Source organism: Rana temporaria, chromosome 4, assembly GCF_905171775.1.
Source record: "Rana temporaria chromosome 4, aRanTem1.1, whole genome shotgun sequence".
NCBI classification, from domain to species: Eukaryota; Metazoa; Chordata; class Amphibia; order Anura; family Ranidae; genus Rana; species Rana temporaria.
This window is the reverse complement of record NC_053492.1, coordinates 421,569,233-421,589,515: the sequence shown is the minus strand read 5'-3', so window position 1 is coordinate 421,589,515 and position 20,283 is coordinate 421,569,233. Positions and strand designations below refer to the sequence as shown.

The 20,283-nt window shown below is 45.2% G+C and overlaps 1 protein-coding gene across 1 annotated transcript in view; it reads right to left on the bottom strand.

The window, feature by feature from the left end:
- Window positions 1-3,407: 3,407 nt before the first annotated feature.
- Window positions 3,408-20,283, bottom strand: part of PARP1 (poly(ADP-ribose) polymerase 1) — a 78,736-nt gene continuing 61,860 nt past the window's right edge. The window contains exons 20-23 of the mRNA XM_040351343.1: window positions 19,768-19,895; window positions 11,656-11,717; window positions 7,869-7,983; window positions 3,408-5,552 (exon numbers count right to left, since the gene is read on the bottom strand). Of these exons, the coding sequence (XP_040207277.1) occupies window positions 5,468-5,552; window positions 7,869-7,983; window positions 11,656-11,717; window positions 19,768-19,895 (390 nt within the window). The 3' untranslated portion in view covers window positions 3,408-5,467. The remainder of the gene's footprint in view (window positions 5,553-7,868; window positions 7,984-11,655; window positions 11,718-19,767; window positions 19,896-20,283) is intronic.

Genomic DNA, 20,283 nt, shown 5'->3' with positions numbered 1-20,283 from the left:
TTGATGTGGCTGATAAATTGGAACATGAAGGTAGGCATCCTTTATGTCTATGGACGCCATGAAGTCGTCCTTTTGGAGTGTGGCAGCTGCTGACCGCACGGATTCCATCCGAAATGAGCGGACCCTTAAGTATGCATTTACCATCTTTAGGTCCAAAATTGGCCTGACATCTCCATTGGGCTTTGGGATGATGAATAGGTTGGAGTAGAAACCCAGTCCCTGTTCCAGGACTGGTACCTCTACTATTACTTCCTGGGAAAGTAGATGATCTAGAGCCGATCTTAATGCGGCTCCCTTCTCCAGATCGTTTGGAATCCTCGACTCCTGGAAATGAGGAGGAGGAAACCTTAGGAACTCTAGCTTGTAGCCTGTGGCCACGGAAGACCGTACCCACTCGTCGGGAATGCTGGCTTCCCAAATCTCCGAAAAGAGTCGCAGCCTTCCCCCACCTTCGTGGGTGGGGGCGCCCCTTCATAAGGTAGACTTGGGGGCTGGTTTTGCTGGTTTGCGAAACCACTGCCTCTTGCCTCTAACAGCCTGTCCTTGTGATCTGCTGTTGAAGCCGAAGTTTGTTCTTGCAGGAGGCCGTCGATACTGCTTGGCATTAGAGGGCCCCTGCCCAGGGGAGGACTGTCGTTTAAACGCAGGCCCCTGAACCTTCTTCTTAGTTGGCAAGAGAGTACTCTTGCCGCTTGAAATGGTCTGAATGTATTTATCTAGGTCCTCTCCGAAGAGCCGTCCTCCATGGAAGGGGAACCCTACCAGGAGCTTCTTGCATGGGGGCTCAGCCTCCCAGCTTTTTAACCATAAGAGCCTTCTCATATGGATAAGGGATAACGATAAACGTGACGCTTGCTGGATAGAATCCTTGATTGCGTCTACCGTAAAACATATGGCCTTAGGGACATCCGAAAATTCTTCTGCCTGCTCGGCAGGAATAAGTTCAAGCATTTGCTTAAATTGATCCGATAAAGCTTGAGCGACTCCAATCGCAGCCACGGCTGGCTGTACTACTGCCCCTGCAGAAGTGAAGGAGTTCTTAAGTAGTGCTTCCAAGCGCTTATCAACTGGATCTTTGAAAACCTGTATGTTTTCTACAGGGCATGTTAACGACTTGTTAACACATGAGATGGCTGCGTCTACTGCAGGAGAAGCCCATCTCTTGTAAAACTTTTCTTCCATAGGATACAAGACAGAAAATTTCTTAGGTGGTAAGAAAACCTTGTCTGGTTTGTTCCAATCTTGGAACAAGACTCCCTCCAATAGAGGATGGATCGGAAACACAGCACTGCTTTGAGGCGCCCTCAGTGAGCCCAAAGCTGAAACCGTTGATACCTGGAGATCTGGTACAGGCAGGTTGAATGCCTTATGGACCAAGTCCGTCAAGCCTTGAATCCACCAGCTCTCCCACAGGGAGACTGCCCCAGATTCCTCAGTATCCGGATCCTCGATCCCTGAACCTACTTGGTCCTTGTCCAAGAGGTTGTCCAATTCCCCAGAGGAAAGGACCTCCTCTTCCGAGGGTCCGCGCACGGGTGACGGAGATCTATTCCGCTTACTACCCCGCATAGCTGCGGCTATCATTTCTCCCATGCTTCTCCGCATTTCATTTAAAGAGGTGAGTAACACCTCCTCCGTGACCATCTTAGGGTTGGGTTGACTCGCGTCAGCTCCAGTCCCAGATCCCGATGGCCCAAAGGCTCCCAGTGGGGAAAGCAGCGGCATAGCTCTATCCGAGACCTCAGAATCTGTGGGGGAATCCCCACCTTTTGTACCCTCTGACTTGTTCCTTGATGCCATGGTACAATACCGAGGTACACCTGCTACTTATTGGTACCTGGGACTTATAAATAGTTAAATGCCCAGACACCTGTTTGGGGAATAAAAAATGTTTCCTCTACCCCAGATGACACTTTTTTTTTTTTTTTCAAAGAAAAACTTTTCCTTTTTTTTTTTTTTTTTTTTCAATCTAGGCAAGAAAAAACATTCTATCCCCCTGAGTAGTATTGCCAAAGAAAAGACTATGAGATGGAAAAGAAAAAACAGCCTATTCCTAGGCTAAACCACAATCTTCTGAAGACTGTAGTATTCTTTCTGGCCACTGTGTGTCCTCAGCGCCCCGTGCTTCACTCCAGTCCTTCCTCCCTCAAGCCAAGTATTGAATGAGCTGTGGCATCTAAGGAAGGGCCGCCCCTTCCTTAAACCACTGACCCGCCCTTCCCCCCCAGCTAAAACGGCGCCAAATGCGTCTATAACACGTGCACGCGCACCGCGCGCGCGCCCGCCGCCGGGGGGGGGGGGTTGGGAGGAAGGGCCTCTCTGTTCCTGCAGCCGCAGGCCTGGAACCCACGAGGAGGTCAGCGTTTTGCCTGCCTTGCAGGCATGAGGAAGAGGACTGGATAGAGCATCGCCTGGAGGCTTGCAGGTAAGCATAGCTCTCTGACACACACATACATTTGTACACAAAAGGCCCCACTCACAGCTTTTCCAACACTACCAGGGAGGTCACTTTTTATGGGGAATAATAACATATAGAGCCATCCTATCTTCATGATATGTGACTGGTTTGCCAGATGCAATGCATAACTTTTAGGCATGTCCCCTGTGACCTCCCAGAAAAAACTTGCTAAGAGCCAAGTTCCGCAAGTTTTCCCCTTACTTACCTGCTCCATGCCGCAGGACTTTGCAAAGCAAGAGGCCCAATCTTCCCCCATCTCCGTGGGGATGTCTAGACCTTCAGGCCCTGGGAACCTTCTTCTTCCATGAAGGATCCACTGTCCTGGGCCCATACAGCACCCTGGCAAACAGAAAACATTAGGCGCCCAAAGGTTTTCTAAGTTCTGGGCCCAGGGTCCAGCTCTCTTGAAAAGAAAGCATTATGGGCTATACCCCAAGGGTTTGGGGTCCGGTTACTGACCACTTTAGCGCTCAGGCTTTTTTGGACAGAACCGGTAGCTCACCTAATCCCAAGGATGCGGAGGCAAGCTAAACCATGACTAACACCTAAGACACTGGCGAAAAAACTGAGGTACTCCTCCTATGGGAGGGGGTTATATAGGGAGGGGCATTTCCTGTTTGAAGATTGCCAGTGTCTACACCTGAAGGTACTCCATATAACCCATATAGTAATGAATGCCGCTCTGTGTCCCGTGATGTAACGATAAAGAAATATATATATATTTTTTTCGAAGATTGTCGCTCTTTTTTGTTTATAGTGCAACAATAAAAACCGCAGAGGTGATCAAATACCACCAAAAGAAAGCCCTATTTGTGGGGAAAAAAAGTACACAAATTTTGTTTGGGTACAACCGCGCATGACCGCGTAATTGTCAGTTAAAGCAATGCAGTGCCTTTACAACCACTTTAAGTACAATGGAAAAAAGTACACAAAAAGATTAGTCTATACAAAAAGTATAACAGGTATTTATTTTTATTTTTTATCTGAAAATAAACAAAAGATTGCATCTGAAAAAAGGCAAACAATCTTAAAGTGAAATTCCCAGCAAACAGCTACAAAACATCAGTGAAGTTTCTCATGAATCAGTATGACTAGTAGTAGTTGGTCACATTCATCTGAACTTGTTCTGTAATATTGAAGACATTTTCTTTTTAGCTTAGCTAAGCCACTTATACTATTCTGACGAGTGTCAGGAACGAAACCCCAGCATTTATATACAAACAGACAACACAGAAACCTTAAAGTATATGTGACCCCTCACCTTGCAAAACAACCCAGTTAGTTTAAAATAGAAATGAAAGGAAAAACACACATTTAACGTGTGCGCGCACGTGCGTATCTCTATCATTATAAATAACTTTCTTTATTTTATTAGTGATCACATAACCTCTATTCTCAGCTGCATACAGAGCTCAGAGAGATGGGGGAGGAGAAAACGCAGCACGCTGATCTTCCCAGTATATGGCTGTGCGGATGAGGAAGGGTGCAGGGGCACCCTATGCTTACTCATCCACACTGTAGGCATTCTTATACAAAGGCAAGGTTACTGGGTGAGAACGGGGGGGCCTTTGACCTCTTCCTGTCAGATATGCAGCCTCTCATGGGTGAGCTTCAACTCAGAGAGGCCACATATATGCACCTCAAATGTACACACATTTCTGTGCCGAGATGTGCGCCTTGGGCACTGCCAGCACAGTTAGCAGCGGGTACTGGAAAGCTCCCGATGCCTACTTGCGACCAGGATCTCCCTGATCATGTGACCACTGACAGTCAATCACAGTGGTCACGACTGAAATGCCCGCCTCCACCATTTAGAACCTCTTAAAGGGCCAGGAGGCGGCGGGAAGGGGTTATTACTGCTCTACCACCTTTAGCCATGTAAACTGAGGAATTAACACCTATACAGAGTTCCTAACAATGAGATTAATTATCTAGAACAGATGGGTTCCAAAACTTCTACACCTCCTAAACCATCCTGCTTTCGGACAATTAACATCTACACATTCCATGGTGATTGGATTAAAGTGTCTGTATGTAGCTATAAATGCCGGAGTAACTCACTGACATTTATTAGAACTGAAGCAGTGGTTTGGAGAAGCTACAAATACTTTTAACATTACAGAACAAATCCAGTTAAATGTGACCTCTACTAGCTTGGCAACATGAAAAAAGTTTGAATACTTCCTGTACACATGACTTAATGAAAGATATATTACTTCTGTTCAACCAGTCTCATCTCCTGGTTCAGCTTTGTGTTTTCCAGCATCATCACCTAGAAATTCTCACTGCCGATTTGCTTCCCAGCTGAGCAGCGTTTGAAGGTGAAGCACAAGACTGGCTGCGCAGAATCATGAATCCGAGCATATATGCATTTTAAATGTATATCCTGTTTGCCTGGATTTTCAATATAAGTAAATAGGGGGAAATATAACTGTCCCAGAAAACACTATTAGAAAAGCCAAAACATGCCATACCTGTATCTTTTGGAATATTTTTGACTGGAAACAGATTCAGGATTCTGCAAATATTGGTAGCATCTAGTATACAGGTTGCAGTAGTTTGAAAGGAGCCTGACTGCCAGGTAATTAGTGGAAACTTTCTATGTCAGTAGCATACAACATTTTGCATTCTTGTACAGCTGTTTGCTGCCAATAAGGGAAGGAAGGCAAGGTTAGCCATGTATCATAGTGCATATTAGTACCGCCTCCCTGTGGTGAGAGGAGGTATTAAGCAGAGTCATTATACTGTGTGTAAAGTGTGGCCGGTGTCAGCAAAAGGTTTCGTCAGTTCTACGTTTGCATATCTACAGGAGGTGGCGAGCAGCTGGTAGATCATCTTCAGCTGCTGTGGATATATATGTCCCAGCAGACCTTGACAGCTTAGCAGCTCATCTAATGTATTCTTTGAATAGCATGGAATAATAGGACTTGTGGTTCCACAGATGCTGAAGGTCTACTGATTGCCTATCAAGGATTTAGATCATAAACCATTGAACACAAGGCAGTGCAATCACCACAAAAGTCCGCCTTTGTAGTTGAACTTCAGCTTCAGGAGGTACTTCAGGTTCACCTGGGCAATGTCATACACAATATATCTGAAAAGGCAAGTTAAGGTACAAATACATTCCGGCAGCAAGACAACTCTTCCCCGACCCACAATCACCAAAGCAGTGGTGAAAGTACATTGTAAACTCATTCACGGACAACTCATAAGGTTTTAGGATGTCTAGCTGAAGCCTCTAGTTTTTTCTGAATATGAAAATAAGGCATTACTAATACAAGCTAGCATGGTAAATATCTGAAACAAATTGTAATTCCCTAATTTTTACCAGCAAATACAGCTGGGAAATTGGATTTCTCCAGAATTATGCTAGACAGTGCCGAAAGGGGTGAGAGGGACTGAGCAGGGATTATACATGCTTTCAATCACACAGGCTGTGGGTAGAAGTGCAGCTCTTGCAGCAATTCTTCCTCAAAGACTCTGTGCCAATGCCAGTTTACAGTGGAACCTTGGATTACGAGCATAATTCGTTCCAGAAGAACACTTGTAATCCAAGGAATTCGTGTATCAAAGCGAGTTTCCCCATAGAACTCAATGGAAACTCAGATAATTTGTTTCAGTGACTGATATGCAGTACTGCATGTGGCCAGAGGTGGGGGGCGCACCAGATACACTTGGAAACACTCCGTCTGAGTGGTTCTGAGTGCAGCCGAGTGGCTCTGAATGTCACCGGCGCCCCTGTACCTCTGGCCACATGCGGCACTGCACACCGCAGAGGCTTAAAGCGGGGGTTCACCCAATTTTTTTTTTTAAATTAGATCTAGCATTTTAATGATACTAAGGACATTTATTTTCGGGAGGTCATTTTTTTTATTCTCTGTACATACCTTTACATCCTGATTTGTCCAGGGCTTCCGATGACTGCGGGACTGAGCATTCCTATTCTTTGGTTCGATGATTGACGGCTTGTGAAACAAGTCCCCTGTCGCACGACGCGCGTCAACAGATTTCCGGAGATAGCCGAGCTGCGAGTCGGCACTATACGGCGCCTGCGCAATCAGCTCTACACGTCAGGCGCAGGCGTCGTATAGTGCCGACTCGCAGCTCGGCTATCTCCGGGAATCTGGTGACGCGCGTTGTGCGACAGGGGACCTGTTTCACAAGCCGTCAATCATCGAACCAAAGAATAGGAACGCCCAGTCCCGCAGTCATCGGAACCCTGAGGCTGGGATAGGAACGCCCAGTCCCGGAGTCATCAGAATGCGGAAGCCCTGGACAAAATCAGGATATAAAAGGTATGTACAGAGAGAAAAAAAAAATGGACCTGCCAAAAGTAAATGTACTTAGTATGCTGGCTCTAATTAGTTTTTAGGGTGAACCTCCACTTTAAGTCCTGCTCATTTTGAAGAGTCAGGATTTAAAAAAATATATAAAAAATAGCTTGTAATGCAAAACGCTCGTTAACCGCGTTACTCGCAATCTGAGGTATTACTGTACTTCTTCTGAGCCCAGGCTGTTGTAGACACTTAGATCACCAAATCAGTCTTGGTTTTCAGTACAATAATAGCATACAGTGGCTGAGCAAATGTAAGTTTAGCCTTTGTTATTGCTGCAAGTAAAGAAACCACATGCAGTCAGTGCTTCTGGCTATTCTCTTTATTCGATTACTTTGAACTCTTTACCTTTGGGGAAGCACCAGGAATTAGCCTCTTCACACTGAGTGCACGCAAATATGTTGCATTGCGGGGGATGGGCCTTGGCGACGAGCTGCCACATATTTGCGTACAATAGCGCAGATAGAGCTATGCCAAGAGCATGGGCCCTGCGCAGTTATCGTGGCTAACGGAAAGCTCCTGTGTACTGCATGCGATCGGGAGGTTTCCTATCATGTAACCACTGTGACAGCCAATCACGACGGTCACATGGCCATAAGCCCCACCTCCCGACATTCTAAACACATTAAAGTGCCAGCAGGCGCCGGCTCTAAGGGTTTAACAAAAAAAAAAAAATATATAAAAATAAACATCTATACTCACCAATGTGTCCACCGACTGCTTTAAAACAAAGAACTGAGTGAACACATAAAACTGCTCAGTTCTCAGTCAGCTCTGAGCAGAGAGCAGTGACTGTCGGTCACTGCTCTCTGCAGTGTCCCGCCCCTCCAGCTTTCACTGGAGTGCCATGCTGTGGAGGGGGGGCAAGGACAACTGACTGGCCATACTTCTCTTTTAAGCTTGGACATTAAATAGACATGACCCCTTGAGGGTTTCTGGACTTCAGCTCGGTCAAACTACAACCTCCATCATTTTTCTGTGGGTGTCACAATTTTGTTTTATATTCCCAATACATTAAAACAGAAAGCATCTCCCCTTTTTTGCAGTACTTTGAAGTGCAGATGATGAAAGGATACTCATTATACATTAGACTGGTGTCATTAATGTTGGTGGACATGCCTTTCCCGAGAGGAACATCCACTCCATCAAGTTGTACAGTAGCAGTAGGATCAGGTGCAGTTCTGCCCAAACCTACATAACAGAAGGAGGAAGCAAACACGTTAGTTTTTCCACTACAAATGCTAATCAGTTTTCCTCAATGCTTATAATGAGTTGTGCTAAAATGTAACATAACATTTTACATGTGTATTACACTTGCTTTTGTATTCTTCATTCTCATAATTTCTTCACCATTTTCTGGGTTGTGTTTTTTTTGTACACATACATTATAACATTCTGCTTGAGTTCAGCTTTAATGGCTTCCACCTCTTCCTGAGGAATTTCCTGACACCTCATCCTCCTTCAAAAGGGGCAGAAGGAAAGTGCACCCGTTTAATTTTCTAGGAGTTCCATGCCAATGAGAACCCCACACAGGCAGTGGAGGACTGTACCCAGAGGGAAGTAAAAATAAAAAACAAATAATGTGGTAGCATAAGTGTGCACACCTCTTATAACTGGGGATGTAGCTGTGTGTACAATTCAATTAATGTTAATTAGGGGTTAGTATACACCTTTCATAATGTAAAGTGCCTCTGATTAACCCCAAATAAAGTTCAGCTGTTCGAGTAGGTCTTCGTCACATCCTACAGAAAAAGCAATGGTCTGCAGAGAGCTTCCAAAGCATCAGAGGGATCTCCAAGGAATTTCCAAGGCATTAGATATACCAGCCGTCACTAAATGGCGGCCCTAGGTCCGAGTGCCGCTTCTGCCCGGACCGCCAGTATAATCATTAATGTCCGCGGCTGTTTGTTTGCTGGGACCGCGAGTTTCCCCCAGTGACGCTGCGTGCGTGCGCCAGCTCCCCGCTCCTCACCTCAGGTCTGAGATGAAAAACTTGCATAGCCGCAAGTAGGGGCGTGACATCACGTGTGCGACCCGCCCCCCTGCTGCTTGCGATTTCCGGTGTTCTGACGAGACAATTGGTCCTGACTCTTCTTGCTAGTAGGGGCGTGACGTCACGGGTGCGACCCGCCCCCTGCTACTCGCGGTTCCCGGGTCCTGTCTCATTATCTTGCAGCTTCTGCCCCCTCTGTTGTGCCCTCATTCAAGGTATGTGGGCCACATGTTAGCTGGTATTTACTGCTGGGCATATTTTTTTTATGTTAAGGGGCACTCTGATGGACAATTTTTTTTTTAAGGGGCACTCTGATGGGTATATTTTTAATGTGCACACTGATAGGCATATTTTGTTAAGGGGCACACCGATGGACACATTTTGTTGTGCCCATTAGAGTGTCCCTTAACATAAAATGTGCCCACCAGTGTGCACATTAAAAATATACCCATTAGCATGCCCCTTAAAATAAAATGTGCCCATCAGAGTGCCCCTTAAAATAACAGGTGCCCATCAGCGTGACCCTTATTTTATGTTAAGGGTCACGCTGATGGGCATATTTTATGAGCAACACTGATGGGCACATTTTGAATTAAGGGGCATGTTTTGTTGTGCCCATGAGAGTGCTCCTAATATAAAATGTGTCCATCAGGGTGCCCCATAACATAAAATGTGCCCATTAGCGTTTCCCTTAACATAAAATGTGCCCATCAAGCGTGACCCTTATTTTATGTTAAGGGGGACTCTGATGGGGCATCTGATGTAAGGAGGCATTCTGACGGGAATGCCTGATGTAAATTAGCACCGTGATGGGGACCCCTGATGTAAAGGGGCACTGTGATGGGGACGCCTGATGTAAAGGGGCACTGTGATGGGGATGCCTGATGTAATGGGGCACTGTGATGGGGACGCCTGATGTAATGGGGCACCGTGATGGGGACGCCTGATGTAAAGGGGCACCGTGATGGGGACGCCTGATGTAAAGGGGCACCGTGATGGGGACGCCTGATGTAAAGGGGCACCGTGATGGGGACGCCTGATGTAAAGGGGCACCGTGATGGGGACGCCTGATGTAAAGGGTCACCGTGATGGGGACGCCTGATGTAAAGGGGCACCGTGATGGGGACGCCTGATGTAAAGGGGCACCGTGATGGGGACAAATGGGGACTTGAGATTCGGACCTCGACCCAAAACATTTTTTAGTGACCGGACCTCCTTGAATTTTAATTCAAGACCCCTGAGATATACCATCGAACACAGTGAAGACAGTCATCATCAAGTGGAGAAAATATGGCACAACAGTGACACTACCAAGAACGGGACATTCCTCCAAACTGGATGAAAATAAAACTGGTCAGGGAAGCTGCCAAGAGACCTACAGCAATACTAAAGGAGCTGCAGGAATATCTGGCAAGTACTGGCTGTGTGGTACATGTGAGAACAATCTCCCGTATTCTTCATATGTCTGGGCTATAGGGTAGAGTGGCAAGACTGAAGCCTTTCCTAAAAAAAAAAACATCCAAGCCGAGCTTAATTTTGCAAAAAACACACATCTGAAGTCTCCCAAAAGCATTTGGGAAAATGTGTTATGGTCTGAGGAAACCACGGTTGAACTTTTTGGCCGTAATTCCAAAAGACAGGTTTGGCACAAAAACAACACTGCACATCACCAAAAGAATCATACCTACAGTGAAGCATGGTGGTGGCAGAATCATGCTTTGTGGCCGTTTTTCTTCAGCTGGAACAGGGGCCTTAGTCAAGGTGTAGGGAATTATGAACAGTTCCAAATACCAGTCAATATTGGCACAAAACCTTAAGGCTTCTGCTAAAAAGCTGAACATGAAGAGGAACTACATCTTTCAGCATGACAAGGACCCAAAGCATACATCAAAATCAAAAAAGGAATGGCTTCAAAAGAAGAGTAAAGTTTTGGAATGGCCCACCCAGAGCCCAGACAAGAATCCCATTGAAAATCTGTGGGGTGATTTGAACTTCTGAAGGTGGCTGTGCACAGGAGATCGCAATCTGACAGATTTAAAGTGTTTTCTCAAAGCAGAGCAGGCAAATATTGCCAAGTCAAGATGTGCCATGCTGATAGACTCATACCCAAAAAGACAGTGCTGGAATACAATCAAATGGTGCTTCGACAAAGTATTGGTTTAAGGGTGTGCACACTTATGCAACCATATGATTTTAGTTTTCCTTTCCTTCACCTAAAAGATTTCAGTTTGGTGTTCAACCGAGTTGTACAGTTTATAGGTCACATTAGAAAGGGGAAAAAATTCTGAAATGTATCTTTGTCTCTTTTTTTTTTTTTACATCACAGAAGCCTGATATTTTAACAGGGGTGTGTAGACTTTTTATATCCACTGACCCTGCAATGACTTGGAGACTGGTGGGGGCCAGCTTCCCCTAGTCTCCATGTCAGGCTAGGGACAGGTCCGGATCACCTCCGTCGCTACCGACGCCCACGGTAAGCAGCGGGCCCTCTCCTGCCGCAGATAAAAGTGATCTTGCGGCGAACCCGCCGCAGAGACCACTTTCATCTGAAAGAGAACTGCCGGCTAGCTGCTACCATAACAACGGGATTCCTCTTCAAAGCCATGACGTATATAGTCGTCCGACGGGAAGAAAGTGGTTAAATTTAACAAGAACACTATATTTTAATCTAATAAGTTTTTGCAAAAAAACTGACAACTGAAAAAAAGTGTGCACTTATGGACAAAAATTAAACAACAAGGGTTACCTTCCCAGAAAATTAAAATTTCAGTGATTGATTCACCTGCAGAGATGTTTGGGGAATGTCACTGTTTTATAAACCTGCTTCAAGGTCTAGAATTCTATATAGTCTTAAACATATCACAACTTACCTTTCACACTATGTTTACCCTTAGGTAATTTTGTTATGTGAGATGCAGCTTTCAACTCATACCTGAAATATAAAATGATGTAAAGGTGAATATATAGTATATGCATTATATATATATATATATATATATATATATATATATATATATATATATATATATATATAAAAATATATAAATACCACACACACACAAAAAAAAAAAACAGCCATAACATTGTAACCACCCACGTAATAGGTAGCCCCCCCCCCCCCCCCTCGTTTGTCATGTAGTCTCATAGGACAGTCCCGAGCAGAATGAAAACTCCTTCTACAAGCTTTAACCAATGCTCGGCTGGACACAGATAGAAGTCACAAGACTGCTACATACTGCAGAAAAGAAAGGGTATTTAGCAGTTTATATTTACTAAAATGATTTAATTTCCATGTTCTGTGTACTGTGGGAGACCAAGATATAGTGAATGCAGGGTCCTGGGTTTAGGAACACTTTAAGGAGCCTTGGTTGCCCATGACCCTGTCACCAGTTCACCAATTGTCCTTCCTTGGGTCACTTTAGGTAGGTTCTGACCACTGCATGCCAGGAACATCCCACAAGAGCTGCCGTTTTGGATTTGCGCTGACTGGGCTGCCAGGACAATTTGGCCGTTGTCAAAATTGCCAAAATCCTTAAGCTTGCCCTTTTCTTCTGCTTTCAACACATCAACTTCAAATACATGTGTACTTGCTACCAAATATATCCCACTCACTTTCAGATGCCATTGTAACAAGATAATCAATGTTATTCACTACCTGTCAGTTGTCAAAATGCTGTGGCTGAGATTGGTACTGGCTTTTCACATTTCAAACAAAACATTTAAGATTTCATACTACACTGAAAATACTAGGACACAAAATGATTACTCACAATATAAATCAATTGAAATGCAAAAAGAAGAGGCTTAATTCTGACCAGGGAGAGTTCAGAATCACCTGCGGAGGAGTTTGAATCCATCTAAGACTCAAGGTGGAATTACCTGAAAGCTAGCTCCATTTGCCCATGTACACAATCTCATTTTGGTTCAGTAAACACATTCTACACATTCATACACTGATGTCTGAAATGTGCCATGATGTTTTAGAAGAACATGCAAGAAGCGCAGCATTACAGGTAAAAATGTCAGTGTTCGTAATTTCTCTCTCTTTTTTTGGTGTTTTGCAATACCACCATGCTATTCACTGTAAACAGCACTTGGCCCTTTGAACATAATGGAAGAATGTAAGCTTAGATCTAACCCTGGTTAGGTATTGAAGGGTGTGTTCACACTATGTGCAGTTACCTGTTTTTTTTTTCCTTTCTGAACACAGGTAATTGCAATGACACTTGGAAAACAATTGTTTTCTATGTGTCATTATCACACCAGAATGCGGCGTTAATCTGCATTCCAGAGCTGTGCGAGAGTATGCAATGATAATAAACTGCTCTGCTTAAGTGTGCAGGCAAGCGTGAATGGTCCCTTAAGATATGAAAACGCCAGTAACCTGCGAATGAAGAGGTAGTGTACCAATCTTTTTTCAGCATTCAACATGTCTGGGAGAGTTGGATGCCCCTATCCCTTGCTGTGTGCCAATTTGATCCTGCAACACCTATGGCGATCATCGTGGTTTTATTCAACTATACAGTTTATTACCCATCTTTTTCCTCATGTCTATCACACTTAGCTTGCGTCGCACGTCAATTACGTGGACGGCTGCATTTGCCCTTCTCCCTTAGGTCCTTCATACACTGGCCGCCCACAGTCAAAATGGTGGATTGCCGTTATTTAAGAGACCTCAGTGATGACGCCCAGCTAGCAGCCAATCCCTGACGACGTCCTGTATGAGACGAAACGCGTAGGCGTGGCCTAGCTTGCGACGTCATCACGCACCACCCGGAGACACACGGCGACGGAGTGCTGAGCGAGACGGAGGAAAAACACAGAGGAGACGCCACTTCATACAAACACCCCCTTTTTATATGCTGGTTGATGCTCTTCTAACTGTAAGTGCGCACCTTATACCTTATTAAACCCTTTGTTACACGGATTCACACTATGTGGCTCTTTATTGTTTCATATTACATGGGAGCCTGAAGGGACTACATTTGGTGGTATGCACCCAGCACATGAGAGTTATTCCAGCATTCAAGTCAGTCTTTTGGGAGGACTTTTAAATATCCCTGGGCCCAATTAAGACCGCTGCAATATCGGTCTTACCATCTGGTAAGGAGACTACAACTTTATTTTTATCGGGTGTCTTCTACGGTGGAGGATTTCTACTCTCAAACATCACTGTTTACTCATTTATATGGACTCTTACTGAATCTTTAAGTCCTCTTATGGACCTTTATTGTTTTTTTTGTTCTAATTTTTTACTAATTATTCAATTCTTTTTGGTGATCATTTATATTTAGTACCTTTTTGTATTTTTTTATGTTCTTTTACTTTGGTTATAGGTAATAGGTACTGGCTGCTTCCTACACTCACGTGTTTTTTCACTTTTTATTATTTGTCAGCGCAGTGTGTTTTTTTTTTCTACCATTAGTGGTTTGAAAATATATTTTTTTACCTATATCGTAGTAATGTTAGGATTAGTGGATAATCGTCAAATGCTAAAGTGGGTCTAGAGAGGCGGCAACAGAGTGCAGGTAGGACACACGGGCTGCCAGAGGAGTGAATTTACTACCTGTTATACTTTTATACTCATAGACCCAATGGGGACTCTATAAAAGGGACTATAGTCCGGCTGTCAAAAACTGCAAGCAGAAAGACTCATTACAGAAAAGACATGCAAACTCTTTTGCAATAAAATAAAATCTTTGTTGCCCCACAGATGCTTCATTGCAATCTACACTGAGCTTCACAAGCACAGCTCAATTAACATTCTAGCAGAGTGCGGAACATCGATACCCAGCAGAAAATGCTGACGTGGGATGCAGATTGTTGAAAAAAAAGAGATTTTTAATACAGCTTACCTGTAAAATCTTTTTCTTGGAGTACATCACGGGACACAGAGCGGCATTCATTACTATATGGGTTATATGGAGTACCTTCAGGTGTAGACACTGGCAATCTTCAAACAGGAAATGCCCCTCCCTATATAACCCCCTCCCATAGGAGGAGTACCTCAGTTTTGTAGCAAGCAGTATGCCTCCCAAAATGGTCCTCAAAAAGAGGGGTGGGAGCTCTGTGTCCCGTGATGTACTCCAAGAAAAAGATTTTACAGGTAAGCTGTATTAAAAATCTCTTTTTCTTTATCGTTACATCACGGGACACAGAGCGGCATTCATTACTATATGGGATGTCCCAAAGCAATGCTTACAATGAGGGGAGGGAGAACATCTCCAAGACAAAAGGATTTAATTTAGAGATATACTCAAATCATAATAAATCCAACTTATTTGAGAAAAATAATCTTAAATTTTAAATTTAACTCAAAAAAAGAGGAGCCCCCGGGATCCGAGGGTCTCAAACTGCAGCTTGCAGCACTGCCTGCCCGAAGGCAGTATCAGTATTCCTTCTTACGTCCAACTTGTAGAATTTTGTAAATGTGTGGACAGAAGACCAGGTTGCCGCCTTGCAAACTTGAGCCATAGAGATCTGGTGGTGTGCTGCCCAGGAGGCGCCCATGGCTCTAGTAGAATGAGCCTTTAATGATACTGGAGGAGGCAACCCTTTCAAGCCGTAGGCCTGAGTGATTAATTGCTTGATCCACCTAGAAATGGTGGACTTTGCAGCTGCCTGCCCCTTCTTGGGCCCATCCGGTAGAATAAACAGCACATCTGTTTTTCGGATTTTCTCTGTAGCTTTAAGATAGGCCTTCATGGCCCTGACAATATCCAAGGTATGCAGCAACCCTTCCTTTCTGGAAGTAGGTTTAGGGAAGAAGGATGGTAATACCAAATCCTGGTTCAAATGAAAACTGGATATGACCTTCGGTAGGAAGGAAGGATGAGGGCGGAGAACGACCTTGTCCTTATGAACTATAAGATATGGTTCCTTACAGGATAAGGCTGCCAGTTCCGAAACTCTTCTTGCGGAAACTATGGCAACCAAAAATACCAACTTCCTTGTCAGTAGAACCAAAGGAACTTCAGCCAACGGCTCAAACGGTTGTTTCTGTAAACTTGACAGAACAAGATTTAAATCCCACGGACAAAGCGGGGATTTAACTGGTGGTTTAATACGTAAGACCCCTTGAAGGAAGGTCTTAACCAGCGAGTGGGTGGCCAGCGGCCGCTGAAACCACACTGACAGGGCAGAAATCTGTCCTTTGATTGTGCTTAATGCCAATCCTTTATCCACTCCTAGCTGGAGAAAACTTAAAACTCTATCTATGGTGAACCTGCGAGGAAGCCATAGCTTGGACTCGCACCAGCCTATATAGGCCTTCCAGACCCTGTGATAAATCACCCTAGAGACCGGTTTCCTGGCTCTGATTAGGGTAGAGATTACCTTCTGAGACAGACCTCTACCCCTGAGAATCAAGGATTCAGCTTCCAGGCCGTCAAATTTAGATGCCGTAAGGCAGGGTGGAGGATCGGACCTTGCGATAGCAGGTCTGGCCTTAGAGGCAGAGTCCAAGGGTTTCCCACTACCATCCTTAGGATTAGTGAGTACCATGCCCTTCTGGGCCATGCTGGAGCTACCAGGATGACTGGTATGCGCTCCACCCTGATCCTGCACAGCAGGCGGGGTAGTAACTGGAGCGGGGGAAACGCATAAAGAAGTTTGAACTGATGCCAAGGGCAAACCAGAGCATCGGTTCCGCAGGCCATCGGATCCCTTGAGCGGGACATGAACCTGTCTAGCTTCTTGTTGAGTCTCGATGCCATGATATCCACGTCCGGCACTCCCCATCTTTGGCAGAGTGCTTGAAAGACTTGTGGATGCAGAGACCATTCCCCCGGCCATAGAGTCTGGCGGCTTAAGAAGTCCGCCTGAAAGTTGTCCACTCCGGGAATGAATATTGCCGATATGCAGGGCACATGAGCCTCTGCCCATAGGAGAATCAAGCTCACTTCTCTCTGAGCGGCCTGACTCCTGGTTCCCCCTTGGTGATTTATGTATGCCACTGCCGTGGCATTGTCTGATTGAATTCTCACCGGGAACCCCTGCAATTTCGACGTCCAAGCCCTGAGGGCTAGTCGAACAGCTCTGAGCTCCAAGATGTTGATGGGTAACAGCTTCTCTGGCTTTGCCCAAATACCTTGGCGAGTGGAACCATCCACAATTGCTCCCCAGCCCGTCAGGCTGGCGTCTGTGGTCACTATCTTCCAAGCTACTGGGCTGAAAGACTTTCCCTTCAGTAGATTCTGAGGGTCTAACCACCAACACAGACTTTGCCGGACTCTTGATGAGAGTGGCAACGGGATATCCAAGGCCTGTGGCCTTCTGCTCCATGCTGACAGGATGGCTGCCTGCAGGATGCGAGTGTGGCTCTGGGCGTATGGTACCGCCTCGAATGTAGCCACCATCTTGCCTAGTAGTCTCATACATAGGCGAATAGTCGGTTCTTTCTTGCTTAGAACCAGTAGGATTAATTCCTTGATGGCTTTGACCTTCCTCAGAGGTAGGAACACCCTTTGTTGTTCTGTGTCTAATCTCATGCCGAGATATTCCAACTGCCTTGTGGGCTGGAATGCTGACTTTTCTCGATTTAGGACCCAGCCGAACCTCTCGAGGTATTGGACCGTGAGGGCCACTGCTCGCTCCAAGCCAGGAGACGAGTGGTCTATGACTAGGAGGTCGTCCAGGTATGCTAGGATCGTGACCCCTTGGATCCTTAGCTTGGCTAGGATTGGAGCTAGAACCTTCGTGAACACCCGGGGGGCCGTAGCCAACCCGAAGGGAAGCGCCACGAATTGGAAATGACGTGAAGCCACCATAAAGCGTAGATATCTTTGATGTGGCTGATAAATTGGAACATGAAGGTAGGCATCCTTTATGTCTATGGACGCCATGAAGTCGTCCTTTTGGAGTGTGGCAGCTGCTGACCGCACGGATTCCATCCGAAATGAGCGGACCCTTAAGTATGCATTTACCATCTTTAGGTCCAAAATTGGCCTGACATCTCCATTGGGCTTTGGGATGATGAATAGGTTGGAGTAGAAACCCAGTCCCTGTTCCAGGACTGGTACCTCTACTATTACTTCCTGGGAAAGTAGATGATCTAGAGCCGATCTTAATGCGGCTCCTTTCTCCAGATCGTTTGGAATCCTCGACTCCTGGAAATGAGGAGGAGGAAACCTTAGGAACTCTAGCTTGTAGCCTGTGGCCACGGAAGACCGTACCCACTCGTCGGGAATGCTGGCTTCCCAAATCTCCGAAAAGAGTCGCAGCCTTCCCCCCACCTTCGTGGGTGGGGGCGCCCCTTCATAAGGTAGACTTGGGGGCTGGTTTTGCTGGTTTGCGAAACCACTGCCTCTTGCCTCTAACAGCCTGTCCTTGTGATCTGCTGTTGAAGCCGAAGTTTGTTCTTGCAGGAGGCCGTCGATACTGCTTGGCATTAGAGGGCCCCTGCCCAGGGGAGGACTGTCGTTTGAACGCAGGCCCCTGAACCTTCTTCTTAGTTGGCAAGAGAGTACTCTTGCCGCTTGAAATGGTCTGAATGTATTTATCTAGGTCCTCTCCGAAGAGCCGTCCTCCATGGAAGGGGAACCCTACCAGGAGCTTCTTGCATGGGGGCTCAGCCTCCCAGCTTTTTAACCATAAGAGCCTTCTCATATGGATAAGGGATAACGATAAACGTGACGCTTGCTGGATAGAATCCTTGATTGCGTCTACCGTAAAACATATGGCCTTAGGGACATCCGAAAATTCTTCTGCCTGCTCGGCAGGAATAAGTTCAAGCATTTGCTTAAATTGATCCGATAAAGCTTGAGCGACTCCAATCGCAGCCACGGCTGGCTGTACTACTGCCCCTGCAGAAGTGAAGGAGTTCTTAAGTAGTGCTTCCAAGCGCTTATCAACTGGATCTTTGAAAACCTGTATGTTTTCTACAGGGCATGTTAACGACTTGTTAACACATGAGATGGCTGCGTCTACTGCAGGAGAAGCCCATCTCTTGTAAAACTTTTCTTCCATAGGATACAAGACAGAAAATTTCTTAGGTGGTAAGAAAACCTTGTCTGGTTCTCCGTGGGGATGTCTAGACCTTCAGGCCCTGGGAACCTTCTTCTTCCATGAAGGATCCACTGTCCTGGGCCCATACAGCACCCTGGCAAACAGAAAACATTAGGCGCCCAAAGGTTTTCTAAGTTCTGGGCCCAGGGTCCAGCTCTCTTGAAAAGAAAGCATTATGGGCTATACCCCAAGGGTTTGGGGTCCGGTTACTGACCACTTTAGCGCTCAGGCTTTTTTGGACAGAACTGGTAGCTCACCTAATCCCAAGGATGCGGAGGCAAGCTAAACCATGACTAACACCTAAGACACTGGCGAAAAAACTGAGGTACTCCTCCTATGGGAGGGGGTTATATAGGGAGGGGCATTTCCTGTTTGAAGATTGCCAGTGTCTACACCTGAAGGTACTCCATATAACCCATATAGTAATGAATGCCGCTTGGTGTCCCGTGATGTAACGATAAAGAAAAGGTATGTTTAGCTCCGCTTTAAGTGTAACAATGACTGTAATAAAAATAAATTGGCTATGCTCTCATTTTCTGCACATGCAAAAATCTGTAATGCCTCCGATTACCAGAGACGTTATATGTTTTTAAGGTCAACCCCCCCCCAGTATTTCACAACCATTTGCAACCCATATCTCATAAACGAGTTCAGTATGTCACCAATGAACAAAAATTCAATAATTCGTGGGGAAAAAATAAATAAAAAATTAGGCATAATATATCGGAACATAATTAGGAATATAAAAAGAAGGTTTTAAAATTTGGGGTGGAAAAGCATCTGTGGGGCTACAAAAAGCAGATCTCTGCAGTACAAAGATATATTTACTATCAATAAAACAATGGTTACACCAAAGTGAAAGATACTGTACTAATGTCAAAAACCTTCAATTACACAAGTTTTATCGGTTCATTTACATACATATCCATAAACCCCTTATCACTCCTAACAAAGAAAAGCAGTTGATGTCTACTTACATGCTTCCAAGAGCAACCTCTCCCAGTAGGATCAAACCTGTCGAGTTACTTGGCGTTGTGTGGCAGTAGTTTGCACTTTTAGACACCATGTCAGCAAAATAAACACCTTTACCGAACATGTAACCAGTCTACAACAAAAGAAAAAAGGAAAATCAATACTCAACTAATGGCAGCAGGTAGTTTTAACAGTTAAGATGCTCTGAATTTTGAACTTCAAAGCTGTTTGGATTATAAAGTACAACCAAATTTGCATTTATTTCCTTAGCTGGTAGGCCAACAAATACGAAATCCATATGTGAAAATAAAGAGTAGATTCAGATATGGGTAGCTGATGGTGTATCTAAACCCTTCTGGGAAAAAAAGATTCTACCCAAACCCTCCTAAAAGTCCCCATTGGACACGCCTCCATATCTTCTGGTTCCGCCCTCTGCTGCAGCACTTCTGGACGAAAGTCCAAATGGTCAGTCAAAAATTCACGGATTACACGATAAGTGATGATCCAGCTTTCATCCTGCT